The 24,580-nt window shown below is 44.5% G+C and overlaps 1 protein-coding gene across 1 annotated transcript; it reads left to right on the top strand.

Annotated features, from left to right (window-relative positions):
- Positions 1-1,162: 1,162 nt before the first annotated feature.
- Positions 1,163-20,854, top strand: LOC311248493 (uncharacterized protein; the record flags this gene model as incomplete). Its single annotated transcript, XM_084339364.1, has 4 exons — positions 1,163-1,184; positions 13,876-14,126; positions 15,562-15,732; positions 20,705-20,854. Coding segments are annotated over exons 2-4 (421 nt in total), but the record flags the coding sequence as incomplete, so codon positions are not given.
- Positions 20,855-24,580: the final 3,726 nt, after the last annotated feature.

The following is a 24,580-nucleotide window of genomic DNA, read 5'->3' as shown; positions in this document are numbered from 1 at the left end:
TACTCCTCTGTGACTCTGCAGATATACCCTACTCCTCTGTGACTCTGCAGATATACCCTATGCTCTGTGGCTCTGCAGATATAAGATATTAAGATAAGATATTCCTTTATTGATCCCCTTGGGGAAATTCAGGCATCATAGCAGCATGGGGGGGAGGGGGGAGGGGTACAGGTAGTAAAACAACACAGGCAGTGTAAACAATTTGATCAATATGGTCAATATAATTTACTATCTGACTAGCTGAGGAATATTCACATTATTCACAGTGTCACATAAGGTGCAGTATGCATGAGGTAGTGTTATAATTTACTATCTACTGAGTATACATTATTCACAGTATCACGGTATACCCTACTCCTCTGTGGCTCTGCAGATATACCCTATGCTCTGTGGCTCTGCAGATATACCCTACTCCTCTGTGACTCTGCAGATATACCCTACTCCTCTGTGGCTCTGCAGATATACCCTACTCCTCTGTGACTCTGCAGATATACCCTACTCCTCTGTGACTCTGCAGATATACCCTACTCATCTGTGACTCTGCAGATATACCCTACTCCTCTGTGACTCTGCAGATATACCCTATGCTCTGTGGCTCTGCAGATATACCCTACTCCTCTGTGGCTCTGCAGATATACCCTATGCTCTGTAGCTCTGCAGATATACCCTACTCCTCTGTGACTCTGCAGATATACCCTACTCCTCTGTGGCTCTGCAGATATACCCTACTCCTCTGTGGCTCTGCAGATATACCCTACTCCTCTGTGACTCTGCAGATATACCCTACTCTACCCTATTGAGCTGTACTGTACTGTACCCATTCTGCAATCTGTTAATAAACTTTTCAATCAATCAATCAAACTCCTCTGTGGCTCTGCAGATATACCCTATGCTCTGTGGCTCTGCAGATATACCCTACTCCTCGGTGGCTCTGCAGATATACCCTACTCCTCTGTGGCTCTGCAGATATACCCTACTCCTCTGTGGCTCTGCAGATATACCCTATGCTCTGTGGCTCTGCAGATATACCCTACTCCTCTGTGGCTCTGCAGATATACCCTACTCCCTCCTGCCCGCACGGTGCTTCCTCCCGGTGACGTCTCTTCTCAGATCCCACTGGAGGAGGTCGGTGCCGCCGGACGCGTCACGCAGAAGCACGACACCGAAACCCAGCCGGTCGCTCGGTATGTAAACACGACCGTCTCTCTCTCCGGTGTTTGTTTGTAAACAATAACAGATGCTGCTGCTGCTGCTGTGAGGAAACGGTGTTAATGATCCCGTTCTGTGTCGCCGCGGGACCGGATCTGATCCAGTGCGTGTTCTGTGTCTGTGACTCAACAGGTCGCTGCGGACCGGAGGGTGCGCGTCTGTCTCTCTCTGGTTGTTTTGAATTGATTGATTGATTGATTGATTGAAAACTTTATTAACAGATTGCAGAATGGGTACAATACAGTACAGCTCAATACATACAATTGTTAAGGGGATGCAGACCAGAGAAAGACTTTCGTCTTGTTTACATCAGGGTCCCCCATTTTCAATTCATCATAACATATATGACATACATGACATACAGATAGACAGTACTGCTACATCTATACATTTATGACATACCAGATTTGCAATTACAGTACTGTTTGTGATACAAAAAGAGTCCAGAAAGAAAAGAGTGTATACATTAGGTGTGGAAACTGTACATTGGATTGGGTAGGTGGGGGGGGGGGGGGGGGGGGGGGGTTGGGTAGGAGTGGGGGGGGGGGTTGGGTAGGAGGGGTGGGTGGGGGACACTGTACAACTGTACAAACAACACTGTACATTGGATTATTGACAAGACCATACTTGGTAATTTACTGTACATTGGAGGGGGTTGTGTTCGGACATTTACAGGGGCCAGTTTCGAGTTGCAGTCTCCCTTAGGTGTTTTTTGAGAGTGTTTTTGAAAGTGGGTAGTGATTCACATTCCTTTACAGCTTTGGGTAGGGCGTTCCACATTGATGTGGCATAATTGCGAAACGTGTTTAGTCCCTTGTTTGAGCCGAATCTGGGTTTAACATGATTTGTAGAGCTCCCTCTGGTGTTGTGATCGTGGTATTCACAGACCTTTGGGAAGTATTTTGACATGTACATGGGTACCTTGGTCGCGTAGTGTATCTTGTAGACCAGGCCCATTGCAAGTTGCTGTACTCTGTCGTCTACTCTAAGCCATCCTAGGTAGTCAAAGTGGGCAGGGGTGAGGTGGGTTCTAGGAGTAAGGTCAAGCAGTAGTCTGACCAGTTTGTTTTGAGATGTTTGTAATTTTGTTTTTAGCGCCTTTGAGGTGCTTTGGTACCATGAGGTGCAAGCATAGTCGTAGTACCCTTGAATGAGTGCTCCTGCCAGAGTCTTCAGGGTATTCTTGTTTACCAGAGAGGAGATCCGGTACAAGAATCGTGTTCGTTGGTTGACTTTTTTTATTACATTGGATGCCATTTTGTCCAGTACAGATAGACAGTACTGCTACATCTATACATTTATGACATACCAGATCTACAAATACAGTACCGTTTGTGATACAAAAAGAGTCTAAAAAAAGTGGTGGGATAGAAGAGAGAGAGAGAGAGAGAGAGAGAGAGACACAGACAGACAGACAGACAGACAGACAGACAGACAGACAGACAGACAGATAGATAGATAGATAGATAGATAGATAGATAGATAGATAGATAGACAGACAGACAGACAGACAGACAGACAGACAGACAGACAGACAGACAGACAGACAGACAGACAGACAGACAGACAGATAGATAGATAGATAGATAGATAGATAGATAGATAGATAGATAGACAGACAGACAGACAGACAGACAGACAGACAGACAGACAGACAGACAGACAGACAGACAGACAGATAGATAGATGGATAGCGCTTTCAATCTGTCTGGTTCATGTCTATAGGATCAGCTCGAAACGCACTAAAGTCATAGGCGGCGCGTATATAAGGCCAGGGGAGGCAATGCCGACCCAGTCTGCACGTTATTATAGGCAGCCTAGGCTACGATGTTGTGTGTGTGTGTGTGTGTGTGTGTGTGTGTGTGTGTGTGTGTGTGTGTGTAGGGCTGCTGCAGCAACCAAGGTGTCGATGGCAGTAGGTGTGGTGGCCGTTAACATCCCAGACTGCAGGCAGTAACCAATCACGCCGCATCACCAAACTAACCGATGCCAGTCTGGTCTTCAAAACCCTCCGTGGTCTGACTCTAGCCCCACCCCCATGGTCTAGCCCCACCCCCATGGTCTAGCCCCACCCCCATGGTCTAGCCCCACCCCCATGGTCTAGCCCCACCCCCACTTTCCGATTGTTTACCTCCAGGTTCACGTGTCGTCTTTTACCAACAGACGTGCAGTTCCGCGTTGGGGTTCAGAACTGTTGTACCGGGTGGCGTCTATTCACATCCTAACGCTAATTTCCATTAAGGACAAGTACATTTAGCCAGTCAGCCCTCTCCGTGAGAGCTGCCAAGACCTGCAACTCCATTCCAAGTTACATGCCGCCTGGGCATAACACGGATCACCTGAGGCCGAGGGCTTGCTGTACGAGGGCATGTTAATGAAACCGTGGAAACTTTTTAGAGCTACTATCTATGTACGTTGTTTTCAAAGCATGATGAGATCAAATGAAGGAAAACATTTCTTCATTGCCGTCGGCACCGCACCTTGTGAACGGCCTTTCCCAATGAGGCGCATCCGAAACTGTTGTTGCATTAAGGTGAGACATTAAGGTTAATCATATTGGATGCCTTCATTTGAACAATTAATTTGCACTATATGAAATGAGTGGGGCTCGCTGTAGTAGCCTAGTAGACGTGGGTGACATCAGAACCTGGACAGCACCGCTTGCGTCCCCGTTCCCCCCCCCCCCCCCCCCGGGTTCATTTACATTTACATTCCAGCTCGAATACTGACAGATCTACTCTAGGGTTAATGAATGAATGAAAACTTTATTTAACAGATTGCAGAATGGGTACAATACAGTACAGCTCAATAACACAATTGTTAAGGAGATGCAGACCAGAGAAATACTTTCGTCTTGTTTACATCAGGGTCCCCCATTTTCAATTCATAGTGACATTTATGACATACAACACAACATATGACATCATGACATTTATGGCATAGGGACATACATGACATACAGGTATATAGTACTGTTACATTTGTGACATATATGCAGTGTTGGGACTAACGCGTTACAAAGTAACGCGTTACAGAAACGAAGTTACTTTTTGCCGCAACTAGTACTCTAACGCATTACTTTTGAAATTCAGTAACGCTACTTACGTTACTGAATGGTTCGTCACTGCGTTATTTGCGTTATATACGGCGTAGATTGATAGCGAGCGGTAGTGATTATTATATCCTCATCCCCACCCGCGTAGAATGATACGAGGCGAGTCTGGCCACTGGCCAATCAGAAGTGCGCAAACCAGATGCGGCTACGGAAAGAAATAGACCCTCTCTATTGTAAACAAACAAACGCTTGCTATTAATCCACATAAAAAGAACGCAGTAACAAACCAACAAACCATTTAGCAACTACTTGGAGAGATAATTAATATACAACATGGAAACGAGATAAAGAACATGTTTGAGGCGCTGCTGGAGTCGACTAACGTACGTTACTACATCTCGACCACCGCAGACTTTGGTGAGTGCAACTGAAACTCAAGTTGATCAACGGATTTTGACTGTACGAAATCTGCCAGGGAATCTCATAATACTAATCAAACATATAAATAGTCCTTTCATGCACAATTGATATCCTAACTATTCTAACGTTGCAATGCTTTGATTGATATCTTAAACAACGTTGCAACTTGCAAGATGGTGAATGAATGAATGAATGAATGAATGAAAACTTTATTTAACAGATTGCAGAATGGGTACAATACAGTACGGCTCATACTATACAATTGTTAAGGGGATGCAGACCTGAGAAAGACGTTGTCTTGTTTCCATCAGGGTCCCCCATTTCAATTCATATAGACATTATGACTACACAACATACATGACATTTATGGCATAGGGACATATAGGTATTTAGTACTGATACATTTGTGACATAAACGGTATTCAAATATACAGTACTGTTACCCGTAGGGCGTTCCACATTGTTGTGGCATAATTGCGAAACGTGTTTAGTCCCTTGTTTGAGCCGAATCTGGGTTTTACATGATTTGTGGAGCTCCCTCTGGTGTAGTGGTTGTGGTATTCACTGACCTTTGGGAAGTATTTTGACATGTACATGGGTACCTTGGTCGTATAGTGTTATCTTGTAGACCAGGCCCATTGCAAGTTGCTGTACTCTGTCGTCTACTCTAAGCCATCCTAGGTTGTCAAGTGGGCAGGGGTGAGGTGGGTTCTGGGGTTCAGGTCAAGTAGTAGTCTGACCAGTTTGTTTTGTGATGTTTGTATTTTGTTTTAAGCGCCTTTGAGGTGCTTTGGTACCATGAGGTGCAAGCATAGTCGTAGTATGAATGAATGAATGAAAACTTTATTAACAGATTGCAGAATGGGTACAGTACAGTACAGCAGTACAGTTCAAGTACCCTTGAATTATAATGGTTATAATGAAACGCTCCGGCGACATCAAGGCTGTTCCTTCAACCGCCGCACTTCTTATTATATCGACTCGGGACAACATTTGTTTGTGTCAGATTTGTGTTTGTATCTAGACCACATTGCTTAGCAGAGTTCGGTGATGTGAATGGAAACTGTCAAGTTGATCAACCGATTTTGAATACTATCTGGGGCATGGGACTCGGGAGCAATCTTCTTTTTTTATTTATTTTTTTAAATAACTAAATAGTTACTTTTCACAGTAACTCATTACTTTTGGGTGTAAGTAACTAGTACAGTAACGAAGTTACTTTGAAATGAAGTAACTAGTAAAGTAACTGAGTTACTATTTTTCAGTAACTAGCACAACACTGCATATATGATATGCAAATATACTGTACTGTTACCCAGAGATACTGACGGATCTACTCTAGAGCTGTGTGGATACTGCTGACAGATCTACTCTAGAGCTGTGTGGATACTGCTGACAGATCTACTCTAGAGCTGTGTGGATACTGCTGACAGATCTACTCTAGAGCTGTGTGGATACTGCTGACAGATCTACTCTAGAGCTGTGTGGATACTGCTGACAGATCTACTCTAGAGCTGTGTGGATACTGCTGACAGATCTACTCTAGAGCTGTGTGGATACTGCTGACAGATCTACTCTAGAGCTGTGTGGATACTGCTGACAGATCTACTCTAGAGCTGTGTGGATACTGCTGACAGATCTACTCTAGAGCTGTGTGGATACTGCTGACAGATCTACTCTAGAGCTGTGTGGATACTGCTGACAGATCTACTCTAGAGCTGTGTGGATACTGCTGACAGATCTACTCTAGAGCTGTGTGAATGGCGTGCAAACAGCCACAACAATGTTGGTTTCAATCAGTGTGCATGTGTGTGTGCATGTGTGTGTGCGTGCGTGTGTGTGTGTGTGTGTGTGTGTGTGTGTGTGTGTGTGTGTGTGTGTGTGTGTGTGTGTGTGTGTGTGTGTGTGTGTGTGTTTGCTCCATGTCAACATTACATCAGAGGGTGTGTTTACACTGAGGGGTGAGAGTCTGAGAGAGAGAGAGAGAAGAGAGAGAGAGAGAGAGAGAGAGGAGAGAGAGAGAGAGAGAGAGAGAGAGAGAGAGAGAGAGAGAGAGAGAGAGAGAGAGAGAGAGAGAGAGAGAGAGAGAGAGAGAGAGAGAGAGAGAGAGAGAGAGAGAGAGAGAGAGGAGAGAGAGAGAGAGAGAGAGAGAGAGAGAGAGAGAGAGAGAGAGAGAGAGAGAGAGAGAGAGAGAGAGAGAGAGAAGAGAGAGAGAGAGAGAGAGAGAGAGTGCCCATAAGGAAGGTAAGCTGTGTGCTTGGCGCTGAGTCAGTGGTTGGCAGGACCTCAGGGTTAGAACAATCCACCTCTCTGTTCCCCTGCCCCCCCTCACCACCGCCATGCCCCCTGCCCCTCACCACCGCCCTGCCCCCCCCCCCTCACCACCGCCATGCCCCCCGCCCCCCCCTCACCACCTCTCTGTCCACCCACGTGTCATCCTGGTGGAGGGTCCGCCCACGTGTCATCCTCAGCATCCTGGTGGAGGGTCCACCCACGTGTCATCCTGGTGGAGGGTCCACCCACGTGTCATCCTGGTGGAGGGTCCGCCCACGTGTCATCCTGGTGGAGGGTCCGCCCACGTGTCATCCTGGTGGAGGGTCCACCCACGTGTCATCCTCAGCATCCTGGTGGAGGGTCCACCCACGTGTCATCCTGGTGGAGGGTCCGCCCACGTGTCATCCTGGTGGAGGGTCCGCCCACGTGTCATCCTGGTGGAGGGTCCGCCCACGTGTCATCCTGGTGGAGGGTCCACCCACGTGTCATCCTGGTGGAGGGTCTGCCCACGTGTCATCCTGGTGGAGGGTCTGCCCACGTGTCATCCTCAGCATCCTGGTGGATGGCAGCAGGTTCCTCTCAAGAATCAGTCCATGGCTCCATTCATTGTTCCTTCAATGATATGAAGTCTGCCAGTACCAGGAGAGGAGAAGCAGCCCCACACCATGATACTTCCACCTCCAAACTTCACTGTTGGTATATAGTGTTATTCGGGTAATGTGCACTGCCATTTCTCCTCCAAACCATGGTGTGTTGTGTGACAGTCAGAAAGTAACATTTTGGTCTCATCTGACCAGAGTACATGCTCCCAGTAGTTCACTGCTTGTCCAAATGTTGTTAGGCAAACTTTAAACAAGCTTCAACATGTCTTTTCTCCAGTAGTGGAGTCTTGCGGGCTGAGCGCGCACAGAGGCCATGGCGGTGGAGTGCATTGCATTGCCTATGGTCCTTTCTGTCACAGTTGTACCTGCTGCCTCCAAGTCTTTCTGGAGCTCTTTCCTAGTGGCTCTCTGGCTACTCTTCTTTTTGTTGTTGTTGACCTTCTCCCCCTCCTTTTTCCTCAGTTTTTCTCCCCTCCCAATGTTAGTCATTATGCCAAATCCCAATCCCCTTCCTGGTCGCTGCGCACTCTACCCCCCACAGTCGGTCTGGGAGAGCGGAGACTATCACATGCTTCCTCCGACACATGTGTAGCCAATCAACCGCTTCTTTCACCTGGCAGCGCGGACTCTCACTGAGAGCGTGTAACGTGTGGAAGGATCACACTACCCCCCTTAGATCCTTCCCTCGCTGTGCAGGCGACCCGACCGAACTGTAGGAGTCGCTGTTTACAACGACCAGGACCCACCCCGCCAGCTTTCCCACCCTCTAACACTGCAAATTGTGTTAGTACTAGGGCTGACCTTCAATTCTTTTTTGGAATTCGAAGCTTCGGGGCCGAGATTCAATTTTAATTCGAAGCTTCGAGATTAAAAAAAATTATAATAATAATAAAAAAAATATATATATATATCTTTTTTTTATGTTGTGGGACTTGTACAGCACTTTGTTCAACTTTGTCAGTGCTGTAAAGTTTAAACCTTTTAAAATCTTAGACAAACAAAACACTTTGCTTTCATGAAATATAGGGATGCCCCGATCGATCGGCCACCGATCGTTATCGGCCGATATTCAGTATAAATATGCGATCGGTGATCGGTGATAATGTTTTATTTTCACCGATCGTCAAACCCGATCTCAGTCGCTGTCGCTGAGTTCTGTCTCAGACACCGGTGGTGCGGCGTCTGCTCTCGAGTCCAGCCCCTCCCGCACGCATGTAAACACGGGTCTAGTCTAGTGAGACACGGGAGGACGGCGTGTCGTGTCGGCTTCTCCCTGAGCTAACGTTAGCTTAGCTACCGTTACAAAATGACCCAGTCAACTATTCACTTTTAGTTTAATACATGATGAGGCATTGTCTAACCGAACGGTATCTAGCCGGCCAGCTACCGATAGCTCCTGACATCAACAAACGCTTTAGCAAGTATAGTAGGTAGGTATGATACCTGTTAGCTGTTAGCTGTTAGCTCACGTTAGCGCAAGTTAGTTCACTGTTAAAAACGAAATGTCCCATTGAACTAAATAATTCACTGAGGCGTTGTATTAACGTTATATATCCGGCTAGCAGTAGCTACAGATAGCTCCTGATATCAATGTCTTATAACACTGATTCGATGTGTATTCGAGCTGAGGGCTTGCTGAGCACTAGGGCTGCAACTAATGACTAATTTGGTAGTCGACTAATCTGCCGATTATTTTTTCGATTAGTCGACTAATCGAAAACCAATGTAAACAACAACAACAACACACAAAAAAAAAAAAAGGATTTTTTCTTTTTTTTTAATTACCTTTACCTATCTTTGTGAAAGTGGCTTCTCAGCTCTGGTCCAGCTGAAGACAGAGCAGAGGAACAGATTGGACATTGAGCATGACCTCAGAGTTGCTTGTCTACCATCACCCCAGACTTTGAGACTCTTGTCAGGACCAAACAACAACATCATAACATGATGATCCCATAGCAAATTAAAATAATGACTCATGAAACATTTGAATTTGGATCTTTAAGCCACTTTAAATGAAAATGTATTTGAAGAACAATACAGCAATCACTCATAACAAGATAAATAAATTAAATAATACAAATTAAAGTGGAAGTGTACTTTAAATAACTTTTGTTTGCTGTGTGTGAGAGGAGTCTGTGTGTGTGTGTATGTGTGTGTGTCTTACTCTGATCGCTGTGTGAGTGAGAGGAGTGTGTGTACTGTGTAATTTGTGTGTGTGTCTTACTCTGATCGCTGTGTGAGTGAGAGGTGTGTACTGTGTAATTTGTGTATGTGTGTGTGTCTTACTCTGATCGCTGTGTGTGAGTGAGAGGAGTGTGAATGTGTGTGTCTTACTCTGATCGCTGTGTGTGAGTGAGAGGAGTGTGTATGTGTGTGTGTCTTACTCTGATCGCTGTGTGTGAGTGAGAGGAGTGTGTATGTGTGTGTGTCTTACTCTGATCGCTGTGTGTGAGTGAGAGGAGTGTGAATGTGTGTGTGTCTTACTCTGATCGCTGTGTGTGAGTGAGAGGAGTGTGAATGTGTGTGTCTTACTCTGATCGCTGTGTGTGAGTGAGAGGAGTGTGTATGTGTGTGTCTTACTCTGATCGCTGTGTGTGAGTGAGAGGAGTGCGTGTGTAATGTATTGTGTGTCTAGTCTGATCATCATCTCCTGCAGGGGAACAATGTTTTCAATGTCCAAAATTTGCTATGGGATCATCATGTTATGATGTTGTCTGGAACCCTGAGAAGCCACTCTCACAAAGATAGGTAGTGCAATGACTAATCGACGCAACAATTTCTCGTCGACGATTTTTTATAATCGACATCGTCGATTATGTCGACTAATCGTTGCAGCCCTACTGAGCACAGTTAAGTAACGTTATACCAATAGGGTCCAGGTGCAGCGCCGGAGAATCCTGGCCGTAGCTCGAGGCTACTCGAGTATAGGTCCAGCTGCAGCTCCGGAGAATCCTGGCTGTAGCTGGAGGCTACTAGAGTACACACAGACAGTGGAGCTTGTTGCGTGGTGGCGATGTCTCGCAGATAATACAAGTACAAGTCTAATTATATATTATATATATTTTATAAAAAAAACAAATTATATAAAATAAAGTTTAATTTCTTTTAATCAAAAACGATCGGTATCGGCCGATATGGCTCACGACGATCGGTGATCGGTATCGGTGGCAAAAAACGTGATCGGGGCATCCCTAATGAAATATTGTAAGCCGTCATTTGAGGCTTTATAAAAGCAGCACAATGAACACAAATCTGTCAGTGCCGAGTCTGACCTCATCTTAAATAACAAACAGTATTGCTTGTTGTAGTTAACAAAGAGAGGCAGAGTTGATTTTGCAATTTTTTTTTATTTTATTTTTTTTTCATATTCGAATCCCATGCCCACCGAACGAAGCTTTGAAGTATTTAAGACAGCCCTAGTTAGTACGACGGCCGGCCAAGCCGGAAGCAACGCAGAGAGCTGGGCTCGATACCAGTATCTCCTGCGTTGGTGGCGAGCGCCTTGCCCACTGCGCCACCCGGCCGCCCTGGCTACTCTTCTAAGTATCCTTCTGACTCCCAGATCAGAAATGTTGCGAGGAGCACCTGTGCGTGGCCGGTTGATGATGGAGTGATGTTGCTTCCACTTACTGTATGGATAATGCCCCCAATGGTGCTTACTGGAAGAGTCTGAAGTTGTGAAATACGTGTTTAGCCAATTCTATTGTCATGATTTGCAACAATTTGTTTGTGAAGGTCTTGAGACCTCTTTGCTTTTACCCATCATTTGATGTTTCTTGTGTGGCACCTTGGTAACATTTTTTTTTTTTTTTTTTATAGCCCATCAATATATTCTAACCCAGTTGACATTATTAGCACAGATAGGAGGTAGAGTTGCCTCCTAATTAGTTTTGGTTTTCAGCTAGTTCCTTGCCTTTCCTTGCTGTGGTCTACTGCTTTTTCTTAGTGTGTCCAATACTTTTTTCCTGTTTCATTCCACTTTATTACACATAACTTTATTTACATATGGACTTTAATGTTTAGATTTCTTGTCTGGATTTCTTGAGTTAATACCAAAGTCTGGTGCAAATTTCACTTGAATACGCTCATTGGAAATACATTTACTGAACAAAATGTTGATGTGTTCTATACTTATTTCCCCCACTGTATATATATATATTTTTTTTATCATTCTTTCCAAAAGAAAAGAGGCCTAGAAGTAGGGCTGGGCGATATGGCCTAAATATGATATCACGATATTTTCTGACCTTTCGGCGATACACGATACGCATCACAATGTTTTTCTTTTTTTCCCCAAAATTCATTATGAGGCTTACCAAGACAGTATTTGAGTTTGCAAGCTAACATTAAAGACAAAATAAAATACCCATGCATTTAGCATTTTTATATTATATATTAGATTTAGATTATTGGATTATTAGATTATATATTGCATATATTTAGCAATGAGATATTATATGATTTAGATATGAAATATGATGAATTGAAAATGGGGGGACCCTTATGTAAAAAAGCCGAAAGTCTTTTTCTGCTCTTCATCCTCCAGTCAGTCCACTGTTGTTGTATTGAGCTGTACTGTATTGTACCGATTCTGCAATCTGTTAATAAAGTTTTCATTCATTCAATCGTTCAGCCGGCAACAGAATAATTTTGATTGACAGTCGAGTCTGCCAATTACGTCACACCGCTTGCACCCGCCCTGCTGTTCTTAGCACCAATCGGCAAGCGCGTAATCGTTTTTTACTTCCAGAATGTCCTCCATTGATTTTGACGAGCTCAACAACAACAACAACGTTAGCTCCCTGCGGCCGAAGAGTAGATTACTAGTTACCATTACCAGCTCCGCAGATGACTAAACGAGGCATAATGATTTTACTGCAACGAATGTTATAATAAAAGCCTTTCCATACATCTGTCTGATTGAAAACTTTATTAACAGACCGCAGAATGGGCACAACTCAGCACGGGCTGAGATAGGAACGAGTAATGCTTGCTATCTATCTAGGTCGTCCTCGGACGTTGCTATGTTCGGGTAAATACGCTGATGTTATTGAACGTGTAACTATATAACGTTAATGCCACAAAACGAATGCCTTTGTTAATCATAAGTAGTAACTTTGATGCAGTAGTGTGTGTGTGGGTGCGGCGTTGTTCAAAAGTGTCAACGTGTGGACCAGATTGACGCGACACAAGCCTCTTGGGCAAAACATCACGATATCCACGATACGTTAAAAAAGTGTATCGTTAATGCACTGTACCCGATATTTATATAATATCGTCATATCGCCCAGCCCTACCTAGAAGCGTGGCTAACGCTAATGGCACGCATACCAGAGGCTAACTGCCCAAGAAAACAGGCACAGAGGCACTGAAAGAGGATTTCACCCGTCTAATGAACACACTAGACTAGACAAATATCAAGATGTATCCATCAGTGGACCAATTGCATGCTTTTGCAGAGGACAAGAAGCCTTCAGTCGACTCCTTCAGACATTAAGCTTCACCCCCCACAGAGGACAAGAAGCCTTCAGTCGACTCCTTCAGACATTAAGCACCCCCCCCCCCCCACAGAGAACAAGAAGCCTTCAGTCGACTCCTTCAGACATTAAGCAACAACCAATAACTAAACAAAATCAAAACATAACTCAAACAAAATAAATAACTAAACAAAAGCAAAACATAACTCAATCTACATGTTCGAAAAGGAGTAGGAAGAAGTATACACTTATTTAATCCTACCCCTTTTCCACTACTCAAATGAGTGTACTATTTTAAAACATTTAAAAAAAAATATATATATATATATATATGCAAAACAAAAAAAACTATATATGTAAAACATGAAAGAAATAAAATAAAATGTAAACACCCGTGAATATCAAGTCCCTTCCTCATCCCTGTACCTCGTGAACATCATTTCCTTATACATCAGTTTGAATTGTCTCATGTTTGGACGTTGCTTTAGCGCCACATTCAGACTGTTCCACAGTTTCACTCCACATATCGAGACGCAGTGTCTTCTCATGGTTCTCATTAAACTGAGTTCTCCCCTCAGATTATAACCCCCCTCCCTATCAAAGAACACCAATGTTTGACATCGATATGGATCAATCTGCCGAAAAAGATTAGGAACCCCTGACTCAACCTATCTGTGATTATTATTATTATTATTATTATTATTATTATTATTATTATTATTATTATTATTATTATTATTATTATTATTATTATTATTATTATTATTATTATTATTATTATTATTATTATTATTATTATTATTATTATTATTTAATTTCTTTTGTGTCTCGTCCACAGGTCCATAAAGGAGTGACATGGTGTGAGCAGCGCCGGTGAAACACACACACACACACACACACACACACACACACACACACACACACACACACACACACACACACACACACACACACACACACACACACACACACACACACACACACAGGCCATGGCCACTGCGGCTGACAGCCGGCCCGGTACCGGACGGGTTGGCTGGGTGGAGTTTTCAGAGGAGCGTTTAGGGAGCAGCGCAGCAGGGCACCAAACAGGTACGGGCACCAAACAGGTACGGGCACCAAACAGGTACGGGCACCAAACAGGTACGGGCACTTTGATACTGTACAACTGTACAAGCAAAACTGTACATTGGAATATTGACAACCATACTAGGTAATTTACCGTACATTGGAGGGGGTTGGGGGGGAACACTGTACAAACAAGCAAAACTGTACATTGGAATATTGACAAAACCATGTGTGTGTGTGTGTTTTAGTCTTCATATTTGGAGGCCTGGGTCATGTCCATAAGTTGGGTGTTAAAGGCCTTCAGTTGGCCGGTCTTCCGAAGAGAAGAGCCAAACAATTAGCAAAATATTGCTCAGTGTCAGCAATTATTGGCAGCCGGGCGATTTGGAGAAGACGCTGCTATCTGTATCCATGAGCTGTGTGTAGATTGTCAGGTTCATCATCCGTGTGAGTCTGTAACTTTGGTTGCCACTGTGGCACGATTGTATCCGAATAATCCCACAATGTACAACTGATAATATTTGTGTCCTTTAAACATTGTCTTTATGTGGACATAAATAAAGATTCTAAATGTGTGAGAGTGACTGATCCTTTTTTTTGTAGATCTACATTTACATTTAGTCATTTAGCTGACGCTTTTATCCAAAGCGACTTACAAGTTCTGTACGACAAGCCATCAGGAAGGGCACAACTCTATCAGCTGAGAAACAATGTTCATCAAAGTGTTGAGTGCTACAGTGTAGGTTAGTTTATTAGAACAAGTGCATGACAGTACGGTTAGTTAGGGTTAGATTTTTTTTTTTTTTTTTTTTATCTATTTTCTTTAGATCTACTTGGACAGATACACATGGTGTGATGTTTTGGCTCCAAGCTCAAAAGGGGGTTTAGGCAACTTAATGCAATGTCTTGAATAAGTAATTAAAGGAGATGTATTTACATTTGCAAAGTCTGCATTTAATTTTGAATCATATTTCCCTTCTGGCCTTTGCGTGTAATTCTTGTCAGGGGCTTGTTTTCTTGTAAACAGTTTTAATTGTGTCCTTATGTTTTACCTTATTACTGCCAGTTCCAAAATTACTTTTATACTTACATTATAAGAGCATTTTATTAATTTCGTTATTAAACAAAAAAAATTGCCATGGAAATTGTGAGTGAAAAACTATTATTACCATTTAGCATTTAGCTATTCAATTTAATTCAGGACCCGAACCTGTCTGTCTGTCTCTGGACTCTAACCTGTCTATTAACCGATACCGATAATTTCCGATATTACATTTTAATGCCAATATCGGCCGATAATACCGGGCATCCCTAACCCTAACCATTCCCCTGGCTGTCTATCGTTAAGGTGCTGCACGGTGACTGGCTCCCGGCTGGGTTCTGTGCCACTCTGTATCGCAGAACCCAACCCGACCCAAACCTCCACAGATTACTGTCTGTTTGTACATTCTACCTGCAGATGCATTAATGACCAGCGACTTCCGGAAGCCTAGCCCCGCCCCCACAGAGCCTAGCCCCGCCCCCACAGAACTCCCCTCTGTGATGATGGAGCCTGAGGCTCCGCCTCCTCAGCAGGATGCCTGCTGGGTCCTGTTTGAGGACAAGCACTGGCCGGACCCTCAGGTAAAAGGTACGACTGTCTCTAACACACGGCACATAGATTACCGGCTGTGTTTTCATGCCTCTCTACTAGGTCTCACTTAATTCCACTGAAAAGTCGTACAACTTGGCCCCCAAAGGTCTTTATTTTCTTAACTAATCAGATCGGTTGTATAAACAGAATAGTTGTTATTATTATTCATGGTCATATTATCATTATTATTATTATCATAGTTATGGTAATGATTATTATTATATTATTATTATTATTATTATTATTATTATTATTATTATTATTATTATTATTATTATTATTATTATTATTATTATTATTATTATTATTATTATTATTATTATTATTATTATTATTATTATTATTATTATTATTATTATTATTATTATTATTATTATTATTATTATTATTATTATTATTATTATTATTATTATTATTATTATTATTATTATTATTATTATTATTATTATCATAGTTATGGTAATGTTTATTATTATATTATTATTATATGGTATGAAGCTGTAAGGTGCACTTGAGCTGACCATTATGTTAAAATGAATATGAAGTTTGGAAGGGGGCAGGAAACATACGTTTTCCTCATCCTGCTCCTTTTCGTGTTAAAAAAAAAGATGTTGGTGATATTGTGCAAAGATTAACTATACCCCCGTGTACGAAACAAAATAAAATTAATGAATGAATGAAAATAAACGAACTAACCGAGGCTCACTGAAATGTACTCCGCCGTACACACAAGTAGATTTCAGTGAGCTTCAGTCAGCTTGGCCCCATTGACTTTGTATTGGATTGTGGCTAACTATCTGGAGCTAGTATGAGGAACAGCATGGACTGTAGCTAACTATCTGGAGCTAGTGTGAGGAACAACATGGATTGTGGCTAACTATCTGGAGCTAGTATGAGGAACAGCATGGACTGTGGCTAACTATCTGGAGCTAGTATGAGGAACAACATGGACTGTAGTTAACTATCTGGAGCTAGTATGAGGAACAGCATGGATTGTAGCTAACTATCTGGAGCTAGTATGAGGAACAGCATGGACTGTGGCTAACTATCTGGAGCTAGTATGAGGAACAACATGGACTGTAGTTAACTATCTGGAGCTAGTGTGAGGAACAGCATGGACTGTAGCTAACTATCTGGAGCTAGTATGAGGAACAACATGGACTGTAGCTAACTATCTGGAGCTAGTATGAGGAACAGCATGGACTGTGGCTAACTATCTGGAGCTAGTATGAGGAACAGCATGGATTGTAGCTAACTATCTGGAGCTAGTGTGAGGAACAGCATGGACTGTAGCTAACTATCTGGAGCTAGTATGAGGAACAGCATGGACTGTAGCTAACTATCTGGAGCTAGTATGAGGAACAACATGGATTGTGGCTAACTATCTGGAGCTAGTATGAGGAACAACATGGATTGTGGCTAACTATCTGGAGCTAGTATGAGGAACAACATGGATTGTGGCTAACTATCTGGAGCTAGTATGAGGAACAGCATGGACTGTAGCTAACTATCTGGAGCTAGTATGAGGAACAGCATGGACTGTAGCTAACTATCTGGAGCTAGTATGAGGAACAACATGGATTGTGGCTAACTATCTGGAGCTAGTATGAGGAACAGCATGGACTGTAGCTAACTATCTGGAGCTAGTATGAGGAACAACATGGATTGTGGCTAACTATCTGGAGCTAGTACGAGGAACAGCATGGATTGTAGCTAACTATCTGGAGCTAGTATGAGGAACAACATGGATTGTGGCTAACTATCTGGAGCTAGTGTGAGGAACAACATGGATTGTGGCTAACTATCTGGAGCTAGTACGAGGAACAGCATGGATTGTAGCTAACTATATGGAGCTAGTATGAGGAACAGCATGGATTGTAGCTAACTATCCAGAGCTAGTATGAGGAACAACATGGATTGTGGCTAACTATCTGGAGCTAGTATGAGGAACAGCATGGATTGTAGCTAACTATCCAGAGCTAGTATGAGGAACAACATGGATTGTAGCTAACTATCTGGAGCTAGTATGAGGAACAGCATGGACTGTAGCTAACTATCTGGAGCTAGTATGAGGAACAGCATGGATTGTAGCTAACTATCTGGAGCTAGTATGAGGAACAGCATGGATTGTGGCTAACTATATGGAGCTAGTATGAGGAACAGCATGGATTGTAGCTAACTATCCAGAGCTAGTATGAGGAACAACATGGATTGTGGCTAACTATCTGGAGCTAGTATGAGGAACAGCATGGATTGTAGCTAACTATCCAGAGCTAGTATGAGGAACAGCATGGATTGTAGCTTACTATCTGGAGCTAGTATGAGGAACAACATGGACTGTAGCTAACTATCTGGAGCTAGTATGAGGAACAGCATGGATTGTGGCTAACTATCTGGAGCTAGTATGAGGAACAACATGGATTGTGGCTAACTATATGGAGCTAGTATGAGGAACAGCATGGATTGTAGCTAACTATCCAGAGCTAGTATGAGGAACAACATGGATTGTAGCTAACTATCTGGAGCTAGTATGAGGAACAGCATGGACTGTAGCTAACTATCTGGAGCTAGTATGAGGAACAGCATGGATTGTAGCTAACTATCCAGAGCTAGTATGAGGAACAGCATGGATTGTAGCTAACTATCTGGAGCTAGTATGAGGAACAGCATGGATTGTAGCTAACTATCCAGAGCTAGTATGAGGAACAGCATGGATTGTAGCTAACTATCCAGAGCTAGTATGAGGAACAGCATGGATTGTAGCTAACTATCTGGAGCTAGTACGAGGAACAGCATGGATTGTAGCTAACTATCCAGAGCTAGTATGAGGAACAGCATGGATTGTAGCTAACTATCTGGAGCTAGTATGAGGAACAGCATGGATTGTAGCTAACTATCCAGAGCTAGTATGAGGAACAGCATGGATTGTAGCTAACTATCCAGAGCTAGTATGATGAACAGCATGGATTGTAGCTAACTATCCAGAGCTAGTATGAGGAACAGCATGGATTGTAGCTAACTATCTGGAGCTAGTATGAGGAACAACATGGATTGTAGCTAACTATCTGGAGCTAGTACGAGGAACAGCATGGATTGTAGCTAACTATCTGGAGCTAGTATGATGAACAGCATGGATTGTAGCTAACTATCTGGAGCTAGTATGAGGAACAGCATGGATTGTAGCTAACTATCTGGAGCTAGTGTGAGGAACAGCATGGAGTGTAGCTAACTATCTGGAGCTAGTACGAGGAACAGCATGGATTGTAGCTAACTATCTGGAGCTAGTATGAGGAACAACATGGATTGTAGCTAACTATCTGGAGCTAGTATGAGGAACAGCATGGATTGTAGCTAACTATCTGGAGCTAGTACGAGGAACAGCATCGATTGTAGCTAACTATCTGGAGCTATTATGAGGAACAGCATGGATTGTAGCTAACTATCTGGAGCTAGTATGAGGAACAGCATGGATTGTAGCTAACTATCTGGAGCTAGTATGAGGAACAGCATGGATTGTAGCTAACTATCTGGAGCTAGTGTGAGGAACAGCATGGATTGTAGCTAACTATCTGGAGCTAGTATGAGGAACAGCATGGATTGTAGCTAACTATCTGGAGCTAGTATGAGGAACAGCATGGATTGTAGCTAACTATCTGGAGCTAGTACGAGGAACAGCATCGATTGTAGCTAACTATCTGGAGCTAGTATGAGGAACAGCATGGATTGTAGCTAACTATCTGGAGCTAGTATGAGGAACAGCATGGATTGTAGCTAACTATCTGGAGCTAGTATGAGGAACAGCATGGATTGTAGCTAACTATCTGGAGCTAGTGTGAGGAACAGCATGGAGTGTAGCTAACTATCTGGAGCTAGTACGAGGAACAGCATGGATTGTAGCTAACTATCTGGAGCTAGTATGAGGAACAACATGGATTGTAGCTAACTATCTGGAGCTAGTATGAGGAACAGCATGGATTGTAGCTAACTATCTGGAGCTAGTACGAGGAACAGCATCGATTGTAGCTAACTATCTGGAGCTATTATGAGGAACAGCATGGATTGTAGCTAACTATCTGGAGCTAGTATGAGGAACAGCATGGATTGTAGCTAACTATCTGGAGCTAGTATGAGGAACAGCATGGATTGTAGCTAACTATCTGGAGCTAGTATGAGGAACAGCATGGAGTGTAGCTAACTATCTGGAGCTAGTATGAGGAACAGCATGGATTGTAGCTAACTATCTGGAGCTAGTATGAGGAACAGCATGGTTTGTAGCTAACTATCTGGAGCTAGTATGAGGAACAGCATGGATTATAGCTAACTATCTGGAGCTAGTATGAGGAACAGCATGGAGTGTAGCTAACTATCTGGAGCTAGTATGAGGAACAGCATGGATTGTAGCTAACTATCTGGAGCTAGTATGAGGAACAGCATGGTTTGTAGCTAACTATCTGGAGCTAGTATGAGGAACAGCATGGATTGTAGCTAACTATCCAGAGCTAGTATGAGGAACAGCATGGATTGTAGCTAACTATCTGGAGCTAGTATGAGGAACAGCATGGATTGTAGCTAACTATCTGGAGCTAGTATGATGAACAGCATGGTTTGTAGCTAACTAGCCAGAGCTAGCATGAGGAACAGCTGGACAGAGGCTAACTAGCCAGAGCTAGCATGAGGAACAGCTGGACAGAGGCTAACTAGCCAGAGCTAGCATGAGGAACAGCTGGACAGAGGCTAACTAGCCAGAGCTAGCATGAGGAACAGCTGGACAGAGGCTAACTAGCCAGAGCTAGCATGAGGAACAGCTGGACAGAGGCTAACTAGCCAGAGCTAGCATGAGGAACAGCATGGATTGTGCTGAGATATCTATTGATGGTTGTGTGTTTTTGTGTGTCTGTGTGTGTGTGTGTCTGTGTGTGTGTCTGTGTGTGTCTGTGTGTGTGTCTGTGTGTGTGTGTGTGCTCACTAGGTCCCCGGCACAGTGTTTGCTCCACAGCTAGTTTTTGGAGCGGCCAATCGGAGCACAGCTCGGTCAGCATGGGCGTGTCCTCCTGTGACCTGCCCGCCCTCAGTGCAGAGGAGGTGGCCAATGAGGACGCAGCACACCTGCAGATGCCAAGTGAGTAAACACGCTGACAGGAAGGGCATCTTTAGCCCCGCCCCCGCTAGCAAGGGGCTCTAGGGTTAGCATCTTTAGCCCCGCGAGCAAGGGGCTCTAGGGTTAGCATCTTTAGCCCCGCTAGCAAGGGGCTCTAGGGTTAGCATCTTTAGCCCCGCGAGCAAGCGGCTCTAGGGTTAGCATCTTTAGCCCCGCGAGCAAGGGGCTCTAGGGTTAGCATCTTTAGCCCCGCTAGCAAGGGGCTCTAGGGTTAGCATCTTTAGCCCCGTGAGCAAGCGGCTCTAGGGTTAGCATCTTTAGCCCCGCTAGCAAGGGGCTCTAGGGTTAGCATCTTTAGCCCCGCGAGCAAGGGGCTCTAGGGTTAGCATCTTTAGCCCCGCGAGCAAGGGGCTCTAGGGTTAGCATCTTTAGCCCCGCGAGCAAGGGGCTCTAGGGTTAGCATCTTTAGCCCCCGCTAGCAAGGGGCTCTAGGGTTAGCATCTTTAGCCAAACTGAAAGTTTCCACACTGTGTTCACGTGCTCCACAGTGACGAGAGGACCCTTCCTTCTCTTATAGTGCTCCACAGTGACGAGAGGACCCTTCCTTCTCTTATAGTGCTCCACAGTGACGAGAGGACCCTTCCTTCTCTTATAGTGCTCCACAGTGACGAGAGGACCCTTCCTTCTCTTATAGTGCTCCACAGTGACGAGAGGACCCTTCCTTCTGACCTGGCAGTGGGTTCAGCTGCTGAGCTGTAACTAATACAGTTGTCACTGTTTATAACCCTATTCTTCACCTTCGCCCTATGACCTTTCACCTCACCCCCTGTCACAGCTAAGGTCCTTCCAGGCGATTGGATCTAGACAGTAGCACCTGACCTGTGAGTAACATCACCTAACCCTAACCCTGTGCCAGGCTATACCCACCGTCTGCCCGGGTGTGTGCCAGGCTATACCCACCCGTCTGCCCGGGTGTGTGCCAGGCTATACCCACCCGTCTGCCCGGGTGTGTGCCAGGCTATACCCACCCGTCTGCCGAGGCTGAGCGCCCGCAGGTGCCGCCCCTCAGGCCATCAGCCCAATCAGTGAGACGAGGGGCGTCTGGGACACACACACACACACACCTACACACACACACACACACTACCACACACACACACACACACACACACACACACACACATACACACACACACACACACCTACACACACACACACACACACACACACACACACACACACACACACACACACAACACACACACACACACACACACACACACACACACACACACAACACACACACACACACACACCACACACACACACACACACACACACACACACACACACACACACACACACACACCTACACACACACACACACCACACACACACACACACACACACACACACACACACACACACACACACACACACACACACACACACACACACACACACACACACACACACACACACACACACACACACACTACACACACACACACACACACACACACACACACACACACACACACACACACACACACACACACACACACACACACAAGCAACATAACACATACGACCTGTACTAACCTGCTGTTTACCTGATGGTGTTATAAATACCACAATAATGATAACGACCAACCCGCGTACATTTAGTCTGTTTAGTCCACTTCATGCTCTGCAGTCGTACATGCGGCCGGTATCATTCAGAGCATAGAAGTGAACTCAGGTGACACAGAGACACACACACACACACACACACACACACACACACACACACAAGCAACATAACACATACGACCTGTACTAACCTGCTGTTTACCTGATGGTGTTATAAATACCACAATAATGATAACGACCAACCCGCGTACATTTAGTCTGTTTAGTCCACTTCATGCTCTGCAGTCGTACATGCGGCCGGTATCATCAGAGCATAGAAGTGAACTCAGGTGACACAGAGACACACACACACACACACACACAGAGACACACACACACACACACACACACACACACAGAGACACACACACAGAGACACACAACACACACACACACACACACACAGAGACACACACACACACACACACACACACACACACACACACACACACACACACACACAGAGACACACACACACACACAGAGACACACACACAGAGACACACACACACACACAGAGAGACAGACAGGCGCGCTGAGGGACAGATTAGAGGGCAGCCAGATTAAAAGGTCGACAGCCTGTTTGGCAGGTGGGGGGGGGGGGGGGGGGGGGGGATAGGGGGGGGGTGAGGGAGAGGGGGGGCTGAGGGAGAGGGGGGGGGTGAGGGAGAGGGGGGGTGAGGGAGAGGTCCTGCAGAGAGAGAGAACAGAGAGAGAGAACAGAGAGAGAGAACAGAGAGAGAGAACAGAGAGAGAACAGAGATAAAGAACAGAGAGAGAGAACAGAGATAAAGAACAGAGAGAGAGAACAGAGATAAAGAACAGAGAGAGAGAGAAGAGAGAGAAAGACAGAGAGATAGAACAGAGAGAGAGAACAGAGAGAGAAACAGAGAGAGAGAACAGAGAGAGAACAAGAGAGAACAGAGAGAGAGAACAGAGAGAGAGAACAGAGAGAGAGAACAGAGAGAAAACAGAGAGAGAGAGAGAGAGAGAGAACAGAGAGAGGAGAGAGAGAAGACAGAGAGAGAGACAGAGAGAGAACAGAGAGAGAAGAAAACAGAGAGAGACAGAGAGAGAGAACAGAGAGAGAGAGAACAGAGAGAGAGAGAGAGAGAGAGAACAGAGAGAGAGAGAGAGAGAGAGAGAGAGAACAGAGAGAGAGAGACAGAGAGAAAGAGAGAGAGAGAGAGAGAGAGAGAGAGAGAGAGAACAGAGAGAGAAGAACAGAGAGAGAGAAACAGAGAGAGAACAGAGAGAGAGAAACAGAGAGAGAGAGAGAGAAAGAGAGAGACAGAGAGAGAGAACAGAGAGAGAGAAGAGAGAGAGAGACAGAGAGAGAGAACAGAGAGAGAGAAACAGAGAGAGAACAGAGAGAACAGAGAGAGAGACAGAGAGAGAGAACAGAGAGAGAGAGAGAGAGACAGAAGAGAACAGAGAGAGAGAACAGAGAGAGAGAGAAGAGAGAGAAGAGAGAGAGAGAACAAGAGAGAGAGAACAGAGAGATAGAGAGAGAAGAGAGAGAGAACACAGAGAGAGAACAGAGAGAGAGAGAGACAGAGAGAGAAACAGAGAGAACACAGAGAGAGGACAGAGAGAGAGAAACAGAGAGAGAACAAGAGAGAGAGACAGAGAGAGAGAAAGAGAGGAGAACAGAGAGAGAACACAGAGAGAGAACAGAGAAGAGAACAGAGAGAGAAAAGAGAGAGAACAGAGAGAGAGAACAGAGAGAGAGAGAACAGAGAGAGAACAGAGAGAACAGAGAGAAGAGAACAGAGAGAGACACAGAGAGAGAGAGAAAGAGAGAGAGACGATAGAGAGACAGAGAGAGAACAGAGAGAGAGAACAGAGAGAGAGACAGAGAGAGAAAGAGAGAGAGAAACAGAGAGAGAAGAGGAGAGAGAGGACGAGAGAGAGGAACAGAGAGATAGAGAACAGAGAGAGATAGAGAACGGTCTGCAGGCTCAAGTCAAAGGAGAAAGGAACAGAGATAGAGAACAGAGAGAGAGATACAAGAGAAGAACAGAGAGAGAACAAGAGAGAGAGACAGAGATAAACAGAGAGAAACAACACCAGAGA

The sequence above is a fragment of the Notolepis coatsorum genome, assembly GCF_963971535.1.
Source record: "Notolepis coatsorum genome assembly, contig: SCAFFOLD_2358, whole genome shotgun sequence".
In the NCBI taxonomy this organism is placed as follows: domain Eukaryota; kingdom Metazoa; phylum Chordata; class Actinopteri; order Aulopiformes; family Paralepididae; genus Notolepis; species Notolepis coatsorum.
The sequence above is the reverse complement of the archived record's forward strand: the minus strand, read 5'-3'. Positions and strand labels throughout refer to the sequence as shown.